Source organism: Protopterus annectens, chromosome 8.part0 (assembly GCF_019279795.1).
Source record: "Protopterus annectens isolate FY-2018-M chromosome 8.part0, PAN1.0, whole genome shotgun sequence".
Classification (NCBI taxonomy): Eukaryota; Metazoa; Chordata; order Ceratodontiformes; family Protopteridae; genus Protopterus; species Protopterus annectens.
In genome coordinates, this window is record NC_056741.1 from 1,206,103,472 (window position 1) to 1,206,125,583 (window position 22,112).

The following is a 22,112-nucleotide window of genomic DNA, read 5'->3' on the forward strand; positions in this document are numbered from 1 at the left end:
TGTGTGTGTGTGTGTGTGTGTGTGTGTGCTTTCTTATTGAAGGTAGGAGTGTGCGCCTTTTTATTGAAGGTAAGGGACTGTTCCTCTTAAAATGTGTGGCTTTCTGGTAAATCAGTGAGATGAGAGACCTGAATTCACTAAATAATGATATCCATTTAAGTTTCAGTCTTCCTATCTTTCTTGAAAGGCATGATAAAATGTTTTGTACTCTAGAAACTTTTCTAAGATCATACAAACAATGTTTAAATTGTGCTCCTTGTTTTGGGTCATTGCCCTCCTCCCAATAAATTTTGGCTTTTTACAGATTTCTTGTGCTGCATAGTTCTTCAGGAGAGAGACATTTAGTGCTGCTTATGCCAAGTAGTCTGTTTGTTTGTTGTTAGTAGCACAACAGGTAGACCATAGAATGCTTGCTTTTGATGCAGAAGACTGTGGGATTTCTGATATTGTACTGTGTTTTACAATTAAACGGGGTGGATGCTGCAGTCCTGAGAATAACCTCTTTCGCTGAGATACCTACTAAATTTGAACCTGTTATCCATTTGCCAACCTTGGTTGTCTGTTCAGTTTGCATTTGAAAGTTGGTATCCCACAATTCCACTGGAGTGGGTGGAGTTACACAATTATGTATGCAAATTATATGTTAATCAGCGTACAGATTTGTACCTATTTTTCATGGGCCTTTGTCCAGATTTTTGATGTTTCCAGGTTGAGAGGTATGCACATGGGATCACCCATTGCCAACAGTTGAAAAAATAGATGTGAGAAATTCAGATATAGCTGTCCATGAAAAAAAGACAGAAGTGGCATTAATCATTGAAACTGCTGTACCTAGTGATTGCAGTGTCTTGCATACATAGATACACAGTTATAAAATACCAGAATTTTCAAGCAGAAGTAAGAGCAATGTGGAAGAAAGATAACCAGTCAGTTCCAGTAGTAAGAGGAACAGCAAGTCTAATAAAAAAATCCAGTTATACTTAACTCGTTCAAACCTGTAGCTCCATTTTTGTATACTTCCATTTAACACCCTTAGCTCTGTATAGCATCCAGAATTTTCTTGTGTCTGTCTTTTTAACTAAATGACTTTCCTGCTTATGACAGGCTGAATTATAAAGGGCAAGAATTTATTAATAAAATGACAGTAAGGTTGTTAATCTAGGATGTTCTGTCGTAGAAGAGCTTTGATTATCTTATGCTTTAAGTTGATTTTTCAAAAAATGCTCTGGAATGCAAGGGTGTGTGCAGGCTGTAAGAGGTGCAATATTCAACACTAAAGTTAAATATGCTATCAGTACATGTAACCCCAAATGGATTACAGAAACAGGCAATTCTAAGCACATTGCGGGTACTGAGAAGAGCACTGCAGGCTAACATCAAAACCACAACAGTACTAATTTTATGAACTATACTTGTACCCTGACTTGGAAATGGGGTCCATTCCTGTTATGATGTTAGAAACTCAGATGACTTGGAGAAGTTAAACCATGTAAAGGGAGTGCACCTTGTAGAGCACAGAGGTAGTCTGTGGAGAAGTTGAAAGCATTCCTCTAGTTCTTCCACATTGACTACAGCCACCAAATACTGGGGGAAGACCCCCAGTACAAGATGGAGGCCTGAAATGATCTGTCACATGTGCAATGAGCATCCCACACACAAGTGAACAATGTTGCATCCACTACAGCAACATGTGACAATGCCATCCTGAACTCCTTGGCCACTGGGAGGATGAGGGTCAAGCTGCAGCACCTTAAATGTACCGTACATGACCCTTGTCTTACCTCTCCATACAAGCTGCTACTGTGTGCCATTTACATATCTTGCACACTCCTGTTTTTCTTTCTATAGTCACCGAAGCTATGTCAGAGAGCACAGGAGGAGGTTAAAGTACCTTAAGCAGCACTGAGGTGAGCACACCTGCTTCATACAGTACAGGTTTACATGTTAACGATCTATTGAGCTGGTGTAGTTTGAGCATGTGCAGAAAAGCAGAAGATGATCTGGAGAAGAAGATTTGGGGCAGACGAGAAGAAAGCAAGATGAAACAAGGGTGTCCAGCAAAGAGGTGGATGGCTTGTGTGAGAGAAAACCTATGACAGCCAGGCATGAGTGTCAGAGAAGGTAAGAGGGTGGCATTGAATGGAGATAAAGAGAGATGGTGACAGTTGACACGACACATTGACCCCATGTAGAAAATTAGAAACAAGGGTGGTGGTGATGATGAATGGTCATTGTAGCCGTAGTCTGCCACACTATTGGTTTTCTCCAGTACTAGAGCTTCTCTGCTAAGTTCCTTAGCTCAAAGGTAGCAATATGAATATTTCATGCTATTACTGTATTTGTATCTGCATACTTTTTTGAATTATACAAGTAGCGCAACACCTTAAGGCTTTGCATTTCTGATTGCAAGTATCGAAGGCTATGGGTTTGATTCAACCCCCCCCCTTCAAACTCTTGAGTCCTCCTCATTAAAGTGCTGCAGTCCTAGTCAGCATGGACTTCATGGAAGTCTGAAGCAGCCACAGGATCTTTGCAGTTTAGAGGTGCAGAAAAAATTGCTTCTCCTTTAGAAAGTATATGGGGGGGGTAGTATTTTCCTTGTTTCAGAGATCATGGGAGTCCATCTGATCCCAGACTTGAGCAGTTTTGACCAAAATATCCAGTACACCACATTCTGGATGGTGACTTTTCCAGCATTTGTTCCCCTTCTGCTGTAGGAAGTCTTTTTGTTGCCATATGATGATGCATACTTTTTGGCACATCAGCTCTGGGGATCTGCCTGGGAGGTTTCTGTAGTTCTTCTTAGTTTAGTGCTGCTTTCCATATAGGTGTTCTTTGGTCTGTTCGTAGAGTCTTCACTGCGATGTTGACCATGGTGGTAGAGATACTGCAGGGGAAAGGTCTTCTAGTGTTCTCTTATGTAGATGTCCCCCTGGGAGCTATTTCAGAGGAAACTCTGGTAGTGGGTATTTCTTAGGACTCATACTGGTTGTATTCACTTATGACTCGTATAAGACAGTAGAAATCAGCTCTTCTTTCAGTGCATAACATCACTTTCATCAGGGAGGTATTGGATTCTTTCTCTTATGTTAATTCAGCCCACTGGGGGAGGGACCAGAATTTCTTGTCTTGGCCTTAAAGGAGAAGTGATGATTGCAGAATTTTACTCTGTAGATACTTCATGTTAATTTTACAAAGAGCTGAGAGCAGTGCTGCTTTGTTTACATTCTCTAGAGAGGAGAGTCAAAGCATGAATCATTTTAGGAGGAATGCACTAACAACTCCTCTGGAGTCAATTGATGCAAGTCTTACCGGGGGCATATGGTAAATTTCTTTTGGCGTTTTACTTTCTAGGAGAAAGAAACATGGTAGCAGACTCCTTGAATTAAAAGTTCAGCTTTATCTTGAAGTTTACAGTTAAGAGATTCTTGCATCCAGGTCTTTTAGGTATTGGATTTCCCAACTCCAGTGTGTGTTCAGCAGCAGAAACACAAGCTTCACCAGGATTTCTTTTCTTTAGCAGAACAGAGAGGATCATGCAATGAAAGCATTCTCCTTTGGGCAGGAAAGAAGGTTTATGCGTTGTTTTCCACCAGCCTCTCAATTTCATGCCATTTAGACAAGTTTAGGGAAGAGAGAGAGAGACTAAAGTTCATTGTATTTCCCATTGGAAGTCCAAGGATAAATGGAAATCAACGTTAGTAAACTTTTCCTATCACTTGGCTCATTAGCAGTTACTTGCACATCTTACTGCAATACTCAGTGGTCATTTTGTATTTAGTACTGCATTCTGTTCATCTCTTTGTGAAGGAGAATAGTGTGACCTCAGGTCCCTGGCAGCCCAAAACACCATCTTGGTTAGAGCCCAGTAACTGAGGAAACAGACAGCTGAAATATAACTGGCTTATTTGACAGCTGTTTAGATGTACCAACAAAAATCAAAAGTCGACAAAGCAGCTGGACAAAAAATAAATCAAAAGAAACTGCTCAAGGCTGGAAAGTACGAAACCACAGACTAGCGACAAATGTCATGATTGTTCTGTTTGTAGGTTTATTTTAGAAGGTCCTTATATTCAACTTCCTCACATACCTAACACTATAGGGGTCCCTGGTAATTTCTGTTGTAAAACAAAAGGAGTTGTTTATATTGCAGTGTGTGACAAATGCTCATCATTTTATGTTGGTATGACTACTAGAAAATTAAATGTTAGAATGAAGGAGCATATGTATAATATTAGAAAAAAGGACAAAAACCAAATATTTTATAGACATAGTGTTGAATGTATTGGTTTTAAAAAAATTTTGTTTTCTATCCTGGAACACTGTGAACCTGATTACAGGGGGGTGATTACAGGAATTTTTTGGCTCAAAGAGAAACCAGATGGCAAATTAAATTACAGGCAGATCATTTTCCTGGGTTAAATGAAGCCATCAATATTAAATGTTTCTTAAAAGATCGTGAAGCATATGTTTTATAATGTTTGTTATTGTAATGTATTCAATTATGCACATTCTATAGTGCATAATGATGAATGAAGAGTTTGTTTTTTGTAAAGCGCTCTTTAATTACGATTTTACACTATGCAATTGATTAATTGATTTTAATTGTGTGCAGTATTTAAATGGATGTTTGATGTAACATTTCTTTTGGTTCTGAAGAAGTTTTTTACGAAAGCGTTGAATAAAGTGGAAGTTATGCTAGTCTGTGGTTTCGTATTTTCTAGCCTTGAGCAGTTTCTTTTGAGCTGTTTAGATGTGTTTATCAAAGATAGGCTAGCTGTATGAAACTGCATTAGTACCTTTTCCATTGTTAGCTTTGATCTTCAAACCCTCCATGTAGGGGGAATGCTATATACTCCCCTTTGTAAAATAATCAGTTCTGATATCATAAAACCTCAGTGTAGGTTATATGTTTTGTATCACTCTGGATCTCAGTAGCTTCAGTGTGGTGGTTACTGCTGTAGTGATCAGATACCAGATTGCTGCTGCTCTCCCAGAAATGTAATCCCATCTGACAGAACAAATTTTGCAGGGCCAAGATGTTATTTGAAAATACTCAGTTAGGCAGATATGTTTTGTTCATGGAATCAGTTCTTCACGACATTGAAATATTCTGTTTAATCAAAGTAAGTTAACTTTTAGATTTACACGCAAAATAAATGAGTGAGCTTGGATTAAATTACCTCAGAAAGAAGAAAAACAGTTATCAGCACAAAAACTTCCAGGGTTCATACACTAAATGTAGGAGGTCAGCATAAAAGCAAGTCCAAAGAAAAAATCCAAAATGGAATTCAAATAAAATCCAGGTAATTTATTAGGTTAGCGCTTTCATGGACATCACATCCACTTCATCAGACCTTACAATAGATCCGAACTTCTTAGTGTGCTCTTATATAAGGCATTCTGAACATTCCTAATTGAATAAATGTTCCACCCATTCTTCTTAAAGGTGTCATAACAAATTATAAAAACACTTGGTTTCTACAAATAACTATGAAGTACATATAAGAAATAAATACACTCAGTTATATAGAGATTATACAAAATCAATTACTGTAACGCATATAATAAAATCAATTTACTACTAAAAATTATTTATCACATAAAAATAATCATGTAGAATCAATCAAAACTTATAAAAATTGAACGCCACATGTACATATTCCAGTTAATGACATGATACATCCAGATATTCATTGCTTTATCTGTTGCTGTTGTTGTAATACACAAAAAATGCAAAGAAAAAGACAGACACAGGCCGTCGAGGTCCAAAACCGACGACAAAGCTTCTCCTAAGCCGGTTCGCCGGTACTCAGTGAGGTGCTTTCGCAGCCCATGTTACCCGCTAATTTTGAGTCGCAGGCTCCTCCCGAGGTCCATGTGGAGTCCAGCACGCCGCGAGATTCTCAAAGTATTGTACCCACAGATGTCTCTCTCTCTCGGATGGGTCCGGAGCCACTGAGCAGGCACCGGCTTCTGAGGGTGTATTCAGGCCTCAACATTTTTATATAAAACCAATGCCAGCTTCAAAATCAAAGACAAAAGCAACTTCTAAAGCTAAAAAACTGCCGCATGAGCCACGTGCACAGGCCTCTATGCCCAAAAAACAGATGATCAAAATGGCTGAAGACCTAATTACCTTGATCAGGGGTTCCCAACCCCTTCCTGATAAGAGGCCTAGGCAAGACACTGATTATGAATCTTCAGATCAGGTTTCTATTTCTTCTGATTCCTCTTCTGATCAGGAATTATCTATACCTCTCTGTGAGGATTCTGATGCAGAGGAATCTACCCCATCTGCATCACCTCTTGAGGATTATTCATTTGGAGAAACCTTGCATACTTTGAGGGAGCATTTTCACTGGGAGAGTCAAGAATTCTTAGAATCAAAAAAGAGGCTCAGGGGTTTCCTTCTTCTCCCTCACCATAGGCCTTTAGCCAAACCTCCTGTTCTAGATATTGTGGATGATGTGTTTTCGAAGTCAAGCTTGACTCCAGACTATTTCACAGGGTCCAAAGGGGGTTAAGGCCTCAACAGCAAAAAAATCATACCCCTTCTGACAGAGATTCAAGTGCACTGGATAGATGGGGAAAGAAAATTTATACATTTGCAACCTTGGCAATAAGGGCCTTAAACTGCCAGTTTCATATGCTCAAGTATCAACAACATGTTATGGGATTGCTGAAACAGAAAATTATGTTGATTTCTGAATGTGCAGAAAATAAAGAATTGCAGGAATTATTGCATACTGCAGAACAAGTTGGAAAGCATACTTTGCAATGTGGTTTTGATTCCTTACCTCCTGCGGGGCCGCAGTTACTGGATCTGTGATTAGGAGGCATGCCTGGCTAAAAGAGCAAAATTTGCCTGATCATGTTAAAGCTAAATTACTGGATGCACCTTTACAGTATGAAACTCTGTTTGGTATTAAGGCAGAAGAGGTTTTAAAGAAAATGGAAGACAAATCAAAGTCTATGCAAACTGTAAAAGACTTCTTAAAAGTGCAGCCACCAAGATTCAGTAGACACTGGCCTACAAAAAATTGGTCCGTTCCTGTGTCCGACAGAGCTCAAAGGGGCAAATCCAGATGCCCTAAAGGTTCCAGATACCAGTCACAAGATTCTTACAGGTCAAAGCAATGGGGGGCTTCTACCTCCAAATCTAGAGGAGATAAAGCGCAACCTACAGAAAACAGTCTCTGCCATCACCAAGCAACTTAACCTTTTGACAGCACTCTTAGGGGAAAAGTTAGCACATTTTGCTCAAAATTGGCAGTTAATAACCCAGGACAAGTGGGTGCTAAACATAGTATCTCAAGGATACAGATTCCACTTCCATACTCTGCCAATGGAAAATGGTTGGCCGGATCTGCCAAAAAATCAGTGGGCAGAGGCACAGAAACAGGTTACATCCCTCATGGATATGAGGGCTATTCAGCCAGTACCAGAACAGGAAAAAGGACAAGGTTTTTACTCGACTGTTCTTGGTACCCAGAAAAGACAACGCCTGACACCCAATACTGGACTTAACAATTTGAACACATACCTGGACATTCCAAAATTCAAAATGCTAACTTTACAGCAGCTTCTGCCCATACTGGGCAAGAACGCTTGGCTGGTGACATTAGATCTAAAAGAGGCATACCTGCATATCCCAGTAAGGGAAACGTGCAGAAGATACCTCCGTTTCAAGGCTGGCTCTATGCATTACCTAGTCTCTGCACTGCCCTTTGGCTTATCTACTGCGCCCAGGGTCTTTACAAAGTGCCTGGCACCAGAAATTGCATTTTGCAGACAAAAAAGTATAGAGATTTATCCTTACTTGGATGACTGTCTCATTCAAGCAGAGAACAAGGACATTCTTTTTCAGCACCAGGCATTTGTGAAAAGGCTTCTAACATGCCTAGGGTACACAATAAACGAAAATAAATGACAACTGGTACCATCTCAAAAGATAACATTCCTAGGTGCAAGCTTAAATACAACTGCCCAGATGGCTTTCCTCATGCCAGACAAACAAAGGCAACTGACTACTTACTTCAGACTGATGGCAACAAAAACCCAGTTATCTGCAAGACAAACTCTGCAGGCTTTGGGGTTCATGGCATCCTGCATCCTACTAATTCCATATGCAAGACTGCATATGAGGAAACTACAATGGTACCTAAAAAGTTTATGGAGTCAACATTGTCACAGTCTGGAAGCAATGATTCCTCTCATTCCCTGCCTACAACAGGAGTTTCTGTGGTGGGCAAAGGCATGTAACCAGAACATGGGATGGGATTTCACTCTACCCCCTGCCAGCCAAACCTTAACAACAGATGCATCAGATTATGCATGGGGGGCCCACCTGGTGAGAAGATGCATTCAGGGCATATGGACCCCAAAACAAATGCATCTGCATATAAATCAAAAAGAGATGTTAGCTGTTCAAAATGCCCTGACAGCCTTCAAGGACTTACTACATCCAGGACAGGGGAGACATTGCGGATAATAATTAGTAAGAAGTTGGAGGAATTTATTTGGAAGGGGAAGAGTTAAGTGGGATAAATTGATCCAAAAGAGTAAGGTATTTTAGGATTACCTGAATTGAAGTGATATTTCATAGCTACACAGCTAAGGCTAAAATGCATAACACAAGCAGAAGTTATAATTCAAACTGGAAAGGGATTATGATGAATCGGGGGAAGGTCAAGAAATAAAGAGAGAGTGGTACTTTGGATGCAAATGAATGTCAACAACCTTGCAGAATATTGTATTCATAAAGTAGCAGAAAGTATTCTAAGAACACCAAAGGGCCCACATCGTGTCATGACAGTATAGAACACTAGTTATCAATGTGTCACAACAGTATAGACAACTAGTTAAGAAACTGTCTTAACAATATAGACCATTAGTTATCAAAGTGTAGCGACAGTATAGACCACTAGTTATCAAATTAATGTAAAATGAAAGAAGTCCGTAAAAGTAAGACTATTTGATCACCAGCCATGTAAATCCTAGCACAGTAGAAGGAAACATTTAAGCTATTTCATTCCTAAACATTGGTGCTTCATCAGAACTGTATAGAACACCTAAAACTGGATTTAAATAAGCTCACAAATCAGCCGTGTGATCCAATTACAAATGAAGACAAATTTCTGTTAAAAGGTGTAGTATATAAAAACCGTGTTCAAATTAACATTAAAAAACTTCACAAACAAAAAATTACACAAACAACACTCAAATATGAAATACTGGTATGCTAAGTGAAAATCACTCCAGCATATAAATGCAATTTATAATTTAGCAGCTGTAAGTTTTAGAGCAGGGACAATTGACACCCATTTGTTTGGCCCAGGGTAGACTGAAGCATATAATCTCAATTGCCACATTAATTCTCTGTATGCTATCCTTGTTTCCCAAGACACCCCACCCTTCAGTTGTTATATGGAACAACCTCTAATAATCCAGACAAGAACATGGAAAAGGCGCATGTTTATAAAGAGAGTTGTTTAAATTACACTTACAAATGGCATAATTATGTTCATAGATTATTTTATGAAACTGTCTTTCAGTTTTACCAACATAGAAACATGAAAAGCCAGAACGTAGTGCAGTATATATATAAACCCCTTTGAGGCACAATTTCTATCCGCAAGGGAACTGTTAAGGTGGGGGAAATTAACAAAAGTGACACATTCTTGCTGTAGAACATACACACACTGACTAAAGGCACCACATCTATAGGTATCCTTAATTGTTCTAGCCGCATTAATATTTATTTGATGTTCAAAAATATTTTTTAAATTTTTACCTGTTTTGTAAACAAAATTTGGGGTTCCCCCAAAACTTTAAAAATGTCCTCATCCTCCATTAAAATATTCCATTTCCTAGTAACTATATCCTTGACAGCTTTAGAATAAGAATTGTATGCAACTATCAAAGAGTGAATAAAGGAATCTTTGTCTTTACATTGAGAGTGGAATGTAGAATATGTTGTATCATTTAAATCGGCACCTAGTAATGAGCTGTATTTGATACTAAGCCATGATTTTTTTTCCTTTTGTTGTATAACCTAGTCTGGGATGCCAACAGTGTTTTTTTTTTTTTTGTGTTCATTTTGGGCTTACTTCTGGTAGGTACAGCAGCCTCTCTGCAGCCATTGACATGATTATACATAGTTTCTGTGAGCAGTTCTGCATAAGCTTTGACTTTTAACAATCACTTAAGAAAAGGTAGTTTGAATTGGAATAGTTCCTAACTGTTACTGGAATTACTGGGGTTACTGAATTGTTTTAGATTTTGAAGGCGATAGCTTTATGGTTAGACCTTACTAGGGAGAATGTGACCTTGGGGGTGGTGCAGCATTCTTCCATATTTGTGTGAATGAGGCTTAGTATATATTGGAATCTCTAATGAGTGTATGCACTAACTGGTTAAGGGTGCTTGTATTTATGAAGTCCAGGAACCTCTGTGGCTGCAGATATGGGACTGTGTAGGATTCCCAAAATCCTCCATAAGTAAAGTGTTAGTTTGGGTGGTGAGTGTCTCCAATGGATTTAAGTATGCACTGTAAGTTTCATGGGGCGTAGAGGATGACCTATAGCTTGCTAGAATACAATACGGGATTTTATCTGTGGTGACCTGCATATGGAGAAAGTCCAGCTCATCATCCTGTTTAACCAACCTACCTTTGTTCCTGTCTCTGCACCTACGCATACCTCTCAACCTGGAAACATCAAAAATCTGAACAAGTCCCATGAAAAATAGGTACAAATCTGTACGCTGATTAACATAAAATTTGCATGCATAATTATGTAACCTCGCCCACTTCAATGGTATTGTGAGATACCAACTTTCGAATGCAAACTGAAGAACAGACAACCAAAATATGGCACCGGAGTCGCCCTGCAGCCATTCCAATGTCCCATTACCTGGCGATTTCACCCATTTACCATAAACACTAATGTGTGCATACTGCTTTACTAATAACAATGATTACTTGGATTTTATTTTTACATTTTGCACAAATGTCACCAATAGACATCTGCTAAACAAAACAACACTGTCTCGCAACGAAAATAGACTTGACATTAAAACATCTCTGCCCTTGAAACTCACATTCATTGAAACAGCATTGAAACCCACACAACATTCAAAGAAAATGCATTTGGTCAGTGGTGGATAAAGATTACCTTTGGGCTGTTTTCAAATCATTGGCCCCTACAAGAAACATACATGTTTTCTTTGATACACCGTCCTGACTGTATTAAATTATATTCCGTGTATAATACAGCACACTTGTAGGAGTGCATGTTACATTTATTGTTTGAACATTTTTCCAATAGGCTGTAGGCAATGAAACAAAATGCATGAACTAATAATGACAAAACTGCCCAATTCAGAACATTTCCATCATAAAAGTCTACTTCCAGTGTGTCCGCAGCCACACTATAAATAGAATGACAGTAGTGTAAGCAATAGGCATCTTGCACAACTTCTCACACTTATTTTCAATTTCAGTTTTTTTTTTTTTTTTGGGGGGGGGGGGTACAAAAGGCCAAAAACCAGGGGCACATTTTTAAACATTGCTTGTATAATTTTGGAAAGTTGCTAGAATAAAATGCTATGTTACCACCATGCGTTTCACTGGCAAAACTTGAACTCAGCACCCTGTACACTACAATCAGAGCAACATACCACCATGCCAAATCAGAAGTTTCATGAAATATAGGAAGACTGAAACTTAAATGGCTATCATTTAGTGAATTCAGTTCTCACTTCTCACCATAACTCTCAAACTCTTTGCACAAAAAACCTGGACAAAAGCAATAATGAGGGAATACAAATTCAGTTCTTCTCACTTCTCACCATAGCTATCACAAAAAACCTGGACAAGGCCAATAATGGGGGAATACAGCCCCAAAATAGGGACAAATTTAAAATACTCATCTTATAAACTTAGAAAATTGCAAGAATAAAAGGCTTTGTGTTACTATTTATTTTCTGAAGAATATGAAGTCTGAAATTCAAATGCCTGTCATTATTTAAATGAATTCAATCCTGCAATTATTTTCCACAAAAATCCTGAAAACCACAGATTTTATGAGGAACAGTCTCAGATTAGATGAAAATATGAGGGACAAATATAGAAGTGGTGGTGGCTAGGGACTTTAGGCTCTTTTTACCCCTGTACCCAAGGTACAGGGTTTGAACCAGAGTACATGTAGCCACCAGGTGTATTGCAACAACAGACACACACACACACACACACACACACACACACACACACACACACACACACACTAGCCACCAGGTGTATTGCAATGGGGGCATTTTCACACACAGACCCTTAAAAAGATAGCATATACTTTTTTCGCTTCTTTGAATTGCTGTATCATGCAATTCCAATCCCAGCAAAAAGTTCTAGGGAAGTGTCCATGGCTGTTTAGCATTAGCTTTGCCTCTTGGTTGCAATACTTGCATGGAGCTTTCATCAACGAGAGTGATTAATTCTATGGAATGGAGCCTTACCACAGCGATATCATATTGAGCCTCCTTGCCTAAACCAGGCTTGCTCACGGCAACAGAGGTTTCTGAAACCTGTCTTCTGCTGCATACTGAAGAAATACGTTTTGGTGGAGGTGTGAGATGTACACCGTTTGTGAAGACAAGCAAAAGTAGAAAAACGCTGCAGAACCCGCATCCCCACTGATAATTATTACTGTAATACATTGGGACATAGTTTTTCATTATAATCTCATTAAGGGAGTTTCTTTTTTATATTTTGCATAGGAATGCATATTTAAAAATAGTTCTCTGTTGCACAATCACAGATGGCAGTGCAGTGTCTTCTAAAAGATGATTCTTATATTTTTTAGATCTAGTGTGCTAATTTTGTGCTTACATCGATCCATGTGCATGTTAATAATTATATTTACATGCAAAGATTATGAGGGGATAATTAATATTTCAGAGCGAGCAGTTTCATTCAGCTTACCAGAGCAAATCCATTCATTCTAACAGCTGAGTCCAAGGTCTCCGACCCCTTCTAAATACAAATAAATCCTTTGCCGAGCGAATAATAACAGCTGAGCCTGAGCCCTTCTAAATAAATAAATCCTTGCTGAGCGAGAGAGCCTTCCTTTCCGGCTGGTTCGTTCCAGTTCGCAAAGCATTTAAACCAGCCGGAAACCCGGAAATATGTGAGCTGCAAGCACGATTCCAATAGGCTGGTAGCCCTGACAAGTTGACGTCATCACGCATGAGATGATGTGAGCTAAAGCGTGGAAAATTTTAAAAAAGAAAAAAACCTCGGAGATGAAGGGTTGCCACTTGGGAATCGTGGCATCCCATTATTTGGACCCAAAAACCGGTAAAAAAAAAGTAATTCAGGACAGTTGGGAGGTACGCCTACTGGTCTAAAAGTGTGGAAGGCACTGAAACCTTGCATTGCCAGGGTGCTGTCTGAAACATTAAACCATGTCTTGGCAACTGCACAGATGTCTGTATTCTCTAGGGTGAGGAGAGCTTGGAGGGAGTTTAACAATACTTTAATAAAAGATAAAAAAAGTACTTGCCTTTTCCCATATATAAAAGTGACCTTAGAAACGAGTATAATAAATAGTGAAGCTAAGAGGGTGCAACCTCCTTACATGAGGTTAGAAAGGTTTGCAAATTAGTCATATGATCCACTTACAAATGAAGACAAGTTTCTGTTAAAAGGTGTAGTATATAAAAACAGTATTTAAATAATTAACATTAAAAAACTTCAAAAACTTATATAACACTCAAAAAAACTACATTTTGACAAATGCCAATTTTTTTGTTTCTGATCACTGGTCTGTGAGTATGATAAAAAACATTCACAACTGTCACTTTTTTGTATTTGATATGGATGAGATAGTACTGCTGAAGCTCTAGCTAGTGAACAAACTTGAATATTAAGGTATGTTACTTGATATTTCAGTGTTTTATATCATCTCATTAGGGAATGTGTGCTTGCACCTCTTATTCTGTATAAATGTATGTGTCTTGTTTTTTCACTAGTGATGTATGCCATGTAAGTTAACAATTAACTGATTATTACATTTCCTTTCTGTACTGTATGGTCAAAGTCATGCCACTGAGAGGTCATTTGTGGTCAGAGGAAATAGTTCATTCAAGCAGATATAAAGCAGTTGCCTCATTTGTGGTGTTTTTGTGCAGCTCGAAAGAGTTACTCCTGTCAAGCAGTCTCAGAACATTCCATCTTCCACACGAATAAGAGTGAATGAGGTTAGTGTTTGATTTCTTTACTGTTCTGTGTATTAAATTTAACATCATGAATGATGAATGCATTTTTCAGTGTGTCTAGGCATCCAACTTGCAGCTGTACTGTGTAGGAATATATTTAAGAAGAGAGCTGATGTCAGAAAGTCTGCTTACTCATCACGTATGTAGTTAGATCTCATGCAGCCCTCCTGCTTTCTTTAGTTTTATAGTCCACTACCTAGTTTAAACAGTTTGGAAAGTTGGTCAGCCACATTGTGTAGGTGCCGAGTCTGTGGCATGCACTGACAGCTGATCCCGACATTCTTCATACTGATCTTCTGGTTCTGGTACCGACTTTTCCTTTCTCTTTAGCTTCGTTCTTTTATTTAAAGGTGGTACACTTACCTGGTTTTATTGATTTAAAAGTGGCAAAATTCAGTATTTTTGGACCCCTTTAAGATCTTTAAATCTGGTTCATTGTTTGTGGATGAAGATGTTTCTCTAGCTTTATAGATCTACAGTTGGCAAACATTTTTGTTGGGAAGAAATATTTTGCAGCTGAGCAAATTTTTCCCTTAAATAACTTACACTTGTCAGTTTATTCTCTGTGTGAATGCTGAAGATTTTTTTACCATTAGCAAAGAACTTTACATACAGGGAAGTCTGAAGCAGCCACAGGATCTTTGCAGTTTAGAGGTGCAGAAAAACTTGCTTCTCCTTTAAAAAGTATATGGGGAGTAGTATTTTCACTTGTTCCTTGTTTCAGAGATCATGGGAGTCCATCTGATCCCAGACTTGAGCAGTTTTGACCAAAATATCCAGTACACCACATTCTGGATGGTGACTTTCCCAGCATTTGTTCCCCTTCTGCTGTAGGAAGTCTTTTTGTTGCCATACATCAGCTCTGGGGATCTGCCTGGGAGGTTTCTGTAGTTCTTCTTAGTTTAGTGCTGCTTTCCATATAGGTGTTCTTTGGTCTGTTTGTAGAGTCTTCACTGTGATATTGACCATGGTGGTAGAGATACTGCAGGGGAAAGGTCTTCTAGTGCTCTCTTATGTAGATGTCCCCCTGGGAGCTATTTCATCAGGGAGGTATTGGATTCTTTCTCTTATATTAATTCAGCCCACTGGGGGAGGGACCAGAATTTCTTGTCTTGGTCTTAAAGGAGAAGTGATGACTGCAGAATTTTACTCTGTAGATACTTCATGTTAATTTTACAAAGTGCTGAGAGCAGTGCTGCTTTGTTTACATTCTCTAGAGAGGGGAGTCGAAGCATGAATCATTTCTAGGAGGAATGCACTCACAACTCCTCTGGAGGCAATTGATGCAAGTCTTACCGGGGGCATATGGTAAATTTCTTTTGACGTTTTACTTTCTAGGAGAAAGAAACATGGTAGCAGACTCCTTGAATTAAAAGTTCAGCTTTATCTTGAAGTTTACAGTTAAGAGATTCTTGCATCCAGGTCTTTTAAGTAGTGGATTTCCCAAGGCCGGTGTGTGTTCAGCACCAGAAACACAAGCTTCACCAGGATCTCTTTTCTTTAGCAGAACAGAGAGGATCATGCAATGAAAGCATTCTCCTTTGGGCAGAAAAGAAGGTTTATGCGTTGTTACCACCAGCCTCTCAATTTCATGCCATTTAGACAAGTTTAGGGAAGAGAGAGAGAGACTAAAGTTCATTGTATTTCCCATTGGAAGTCCAAGGATAAATGGAAATCAACGTTAATAAACTTTTCCTATCACTTGGCTCATTAGCAGTTACTTGCACATCTTACTGCAATACTCAGTGGTCATTTTGTGAAGGAGAATAGTGTGACCTCAGGTCCCTGGCAGCCCAAAACACCATCTTGGTTAGAGCCCAGTAACTGAGGAAACAGACAGCTGAAATATAATTGGCTTATTTGACAGCTGTTTAGATGTACCAACAAAAGTCAAAAGTCGACAAAGCAGCTGGACAAAAAATAAATCAAAAGAAACTGCTCAAGGCTGGAAAATACGAAACCACAGACTAGCGACAAATGTCATGATTGTTCTGTTTGTAGGTTTATTTTAGAAGGTCCTTATATTCAACTTCCTCACATACCTAACACTATAGGGGTCCCTGGTAATTTCTGTTGTAAAACAAAAGGAGTTGTTTATATTGCAGTGTGTGACAAATGCTCATCATTTTGTATTGGTATGACTACTAGAAAATTAAATGTTAGAATGAAGGAGCATATGTATAATATTATAAAAAAGGACAAAAACCAAATCTTTTATAGACATAGTGTTGAATGTATTGGTTTTAAAAAATGTTTGTTTTTTATCCTGGAACACTGTGAACCTGATTACAGGGGGGGTGATTACAGGAATTTTTTGGCTCAGAGAGAAACTAGATGGCAAATTAAATTACAGGCAGATCATTTTCCTGGGTTAAATGAAGCCATCAATATTAAATGTTTCTTAAAAGATCGTGAAGCGTATGTTTTATAATGTTTGTTATTGTAATGTATTCAATTATGCCCATTCTATAGTGCATAATGATGAATGAAGAGTTTGTTTTTTGTAAAGCGCTCTTTAATTATGATTTTACACTATGCAGTTGATTAATTGATTTTAATTGTGTGCAGTATTTAAATGGATGTTTGATGTAACATTTCTTTTGGTTCTGAAGAAGTTTTTTACGAAAGCGTTGAATAAAGTGGAAGTTATGCTAGTCTGTGGTTTCGTATTTTCCAGCCTTGAGCAGTTTCTTTTGAGCTGTTTAGATGTGTTTATCAAAGATAGGCTAGCTGTATGAAACTGCATTAGTACCTTTTTCATTGTTAGCTTTGATCTTCAAACCCTCCATGTAGGGGGAAATAAGAGTGTAAACAAACCAAACGTAAACCAAAAGAAACGGACTTGCTCAACGAAAGTATGATGGCACAAACCCACCAAAAAAACGAGTATCCACCTGGATAATACTCAGCAAGGGTTTAATAAGACAAATCCACAAAGCGTAAAAAAGACATTTTGAATTAAGCACTTTCGTTTGGCTCCTGCCAAACTTTTTCAAAAACAGTTATACATCACTTCCTGTAGTTTAAATAAGTAAAGTCAGTGATGTAAGCAATTAGGTTCATTCAAAAAATTAAAGAAATAGCATGTCTTAAAAGCTTTTAGCAATGTAGAACCAATACATGAAAATAATACTATAATACTGTAGTATTATCCAGGTGGATACTCGTTTTTTTGGTGGGTTTGTGCCATCATACTTTCGTCGGGCAAGTCCGTTTCTTTTGGTTTATGTAGGGGGAAATGCTATATACTCCCCTTTGTAAAATAATCAGTTCTGATATCATAAAACCTCAATGTAGGTTATATGTTTTGTATCACTCTGGATCTCAGTAGCTTCAGTGTGGTGGTTACTGCTGTAGTGATCAGATACCAGATTGCTGCTGCTCTCCCAGAAATGTAATCCCATCTGTCAGAACAAATTTTGCAGGGCCAAGATGTTATTTGAAAATATTCAGTTAGGCAGATATGTTTTGTTCATGGAATCAGTTCTTCATGACATTGAAATATTCTGTTTAATCAAAGTAAGTTAACTTTTAGATTTACACACAATATAAATGAGTGAGCTTGGATTAAATGACCTCAGAAAGAAGAAGAACGGTTATCAGCACAAAAACTTCCAGGGTTCATACACTAAATGTAGGAGGTCAGCATAAAAGCAAGTCCAAAGAAAAAATCCAAAATGGAATTCAAATAAAATCCAGGTAATTTATTAGGTTAGCGCTTTCATGGACATCACATCCACTTCATCAGACCTTACAATAGATTCGAACTTCATAGTGTGCTCTTATATAAGGCATTCTGAACATTCCTAATTGAATAAATGTTCCACCCATTCTTCTTAAAGGTGTCTTAACGAATTATAAAAACACTTGGTTTCTACAAATAACTATGAAGTACATATAAGAAATAAATACACTCAGTTATATAAAGATTATACAAAATCAATTACTGTAATGCATATAATAGAATCAATTTACTACTAAAAATGATTTATCACATAAAACTAATCTTGTAGAATCAATCAAAACTTATAAAAATTGAACGCCACATGTACATATTCCAGTTAATGACATGATACATCCAGATGTTCATTGCTTTATCTGTTGCTGTTGTTGTAATACACAAAAAATGCAAAGAAAAGGACAGAGACAGACCGTCGAGGTCCAAAACCGACGACAAAGCTTCTCCTAAGCCGGTTCGCCGGTACTCAGTGAGGTGCTTTCGCAGCCCGTGATAACCGCTAATTTCGAGTTGCAGGCCCCTCCCAAGACCCATGCAGCACACTGCGAGATTCTCAAAGTATTGTACCCACGGATGTCTCTCTCTCGGATGGGTCCGGATCCGCTGAGCAGGCATCGGCTTCTGAGGGTGTATTCAGGCCTCAACATTTTTATATAAAACCGACGCCATCTTCAAAATCAAAGACAAAAGCAACTTCTAAAGCTAAAAAACTGATGCATGAGCCACGTGCACAGGCCTCTATGCTCAAAAAACAGATGATCAAAATGTCTGAAGACCTAATTACCTTGATCAGGGGTTCCCAACCCCTTCCTGATAAGAGGCCTAGGCAAGACACTGATTATGAATCTTCAGATCAGGTTTCTATTTCTTCTGATTCCTCTTATGATCAGGAATTATCTATACCTCCCTATGAGGATTCGGATGCAGAGGAATCTACCCCATCTGCATCACCTCTTGAGGATTATTCATTTGGAGAAACCTTGCATACTTTGAGGGAGCATTTTCACTGGGAGAGTCAAGAATTCTCACAATCAAAAAAGAGGCTCAGGCATTTCCTCCTTCTCCCTCAGCATAGGCCTTTAGCCATACCTCCTGTTCTAGACATTGTGGATGATGTATTTTTGACTCCAGACTCCTTACCTCCGGCTCCCAGCAAGCCAGACAGATATTACAGGGTCTCTGACTCACACAAATTTTTATTTAGAAACCCTGCTGCTGATCCTGAAACTATTTCACAGGGTCCAAAGGGGGTTAAGGCCTCAACAGCAAAAAATCATACCCCCTCTGACAGAGATTCAAGGGCACTGGATAGATGGGGAAAGAAGATTTATTCATCTGCAACCTTGGCAATTAGGGCCTTAAACTGCCAGTTTCATATGCTCAAGTATCAACAACATGTTATGGGATTGCTGAAACAGAAAATTATGTAGATTTCTGAATGTGCAGAAAGTAAAGAATTGCAGGAATTATTGCATGCTGCAGAACAAGTTGGAAAGCGTACTTTGCAATGTGGTTTTGATTCCTTAGAGGCCTCCTGTGGGGCCGCAGTTACTGGATCTGTGATTAGGAGGCATGCCTGGCTAAAAGAGCAAAATTTGCCTGATCATGTTAAAGCTAAATTACTGGATGCACCTTTACAGTATGATACTCTGTTTGGTATTAAGGCAGAAGAGGTTTTAAAGAAAATGGAAGATAAAGCAAAATCTATGCAAACTGTAAAAGACTTAGTGCAGCCATCAAGATTCAGTAGACACTGGCCTACAAAAAATTGGTCCGTTCCTGTGTCCGACAGAGCTCAAAGGGGCAAATCCAGATGCCTTAAAGGTTCCAGATACCAGTCACAAGATTCTTGCAGGTCAAAGCAATGGGGGACTTAAACCTCCAAATCTGGAGGAGATAAAGCGCAACCTACAGAAAACAGTCTCTGCCATCACCAAGCAACTTACCTTTTGACAGCACTCTTAGGGGGAAAGTTAGCACATTTTGCTCAAAATTGGCAGTTAATAACCCAGGACAAGTGGGTGCTAAACATAGTATCTCAGGGATACAGATTCCACTTCCATACTCTGCCAATGGCAAACGGTTGGCTGGATCTGCCAAAAAATCAATGGGCAGAGGCACAGAAACAGGTTACATCTCTAATGGATATGAGGGCTATTCAGCCAGTACCAGAACAGGAAAAAGGACAAGGTTTTTACTCGACTGTTCTTGGGTATCCAGAAAAGACAACGCCTGACACCCAATACTGGACTTAACAATTTTGAACACCTACTTGGACATTCCATACTGGGCAAGAACGCTTGGCTGGTGACATTAGATCTAAAAGAGGCATACCTGCATATCCCAATAAGGGAAACGTGCAGAAGATACCTCCGTTTCAAGGCTGGCTCTATGCATTACCTAGTCTCTGCTCTGCCCTTTGGCTTATCTACTGCGCCCAGGGTCTTTACAAAGTGCCTGGCACCAGTAATTACATTTTGCAGACAAAAAAGTATAGACATTTATCCTTACTTGGATGACTGTCTCATTCAAGCAGAGAACAAGGACATTCTTCTTCAGCACCAGGCATTTGTGAAAAGGCTTCTAACATGCCTAGGGTACACAATAAACGAAAAGAAATCACAACTGGTACCATCTCAAAAGATAACATTCCTAGGTGCAAGCTTAAATACAACTGCCCAGATGGCTTTCCTCACGCCAGACAAACAAAGGCAGCTGACTACTTACTTCAAACTGATGGCAACAAAAACCCAGTTATCTGCAAGACAAACTCTGCAGGCTTTGGGGTTCATGGCATCCTACATCCTACTAATTCCATATGCAAGACTGCATATGAGGAAACTACAATGGTACCTAAAAAGTTTATGGAGTCAACATTGTCACAGTCTGGAAGCAATAATTCCTCTCATTCCCTGCCTACAACAGGAGTTTCTATGGTGGGCAAAGGCATGTCACCAGAACATGGGACGGGCTTTCACTCTACCCTCTGCCAGCCAAACCTTAACAACAGATTCGTCAAATTATGCATGGGGGGCCCACCTGGTGAGAAGATGCATTCAGGGCATATGGACCCCAAAACAAATGCATCTGCATATAAATCAAAAAGAGATGTTAGCTGTTCAAAATGCCCTGACAGCCTTCAAGGACTTACTTCATCCAGGACAACTACTGATAAAGACGGACAAAACCACGGTGATGTGGTATATAAACAAGCAGGGGGGCATGCACTCATACCCCCTTTGCAGACTAGCCATGGAACTGTGGAACACAGCCTTGACTTACCAAGTACATCTTCAAGCTCAATTCCCGCCAGGAAAGCAAAATACTCTGGCAGACAATTTAAGCAGAAACCTTATGGACCCTCACGAGTAGAAACTAGATCCACAAGTCTTCAGCAAGATAATAAAAAAATGGGGGAGACCAGACATAGACCTATTTGCCTCTCCTCTAAATTATCAACTGGAAAAATTCTGCACAAGGACTTATCACGGACAGGCATGGAAAGTGGACGCCCTATCCTTCAGTTGGAAAAACCTATCAGTTTACACAATTCCTCCTCTGCCTCTTCTTCCCAAGGTACTACTAAAAGTCAGACAGGAGAAACCAAAGATGATACTAATTGCCCTGGACTGGTCCTGCCAGTACTGGCACCCAATCCTAAGGAACATGTCTCAATTCCCAGCTTGGTACTTACCTCAAAGGACCTCACTTACTGTCTCAGCAAAACAAACAAATCCTGCTCAATCAGCTCCAAACACTGAACCTGGCAGCATGGCTGATCATGTAGTTATTCAAACAACACCTCTCAGTAAAGCTGTGATGGATGTAATTTTGGAAGCCAGAAGGCCTGGTACTAGAAAATCTTATGCTGATAAATGGAAGAGATTCTGTGCTTGGAAACAAGCACAAGGAACTGATACAGCAGAGACAAATATTCCTCAGATTTTACAATACTTAACTGAGATGCTTGACAAAGGCCTTTCTTTTTCATCAATAAAAATCCATGCCTCCGCCATCTCGGCTCATTACAGCACAGAGCCACCAATCTTTTCTCATCCTTTACTAAAGCAGTATCTTTGAGGGTCATAGATAAAAG

The 22,112-nt window shown here is 39.1% G+C and overlaps 1 protein-coding gene across 4 annotated transcripts in view; it reads left to right on the forward strand.

Moving 5' to 3' along the window:
- LOC122809309 (guanylate-binding protein 1-like) overlaps positions 1-22,112 on the forward strand; it is a 713,173-nt gene that overhangs the window by 386,289 nt on the left and 304,772 nt on the right. For all 4 annotated transcript variants that reach the window (XM_044080701.1, XM_044080704.1, XM_044080703.1 and 1 more), the window contains one exon: positions 14,191-14,259. In XM_044080701.1, the coding sequence (XP_043936636.1) occupies positions 14,191-14,259 (69 nt within the window). The remainder of the gene's footprint in view (positions 1-14,190; positions 14,260-22,112) is intronic.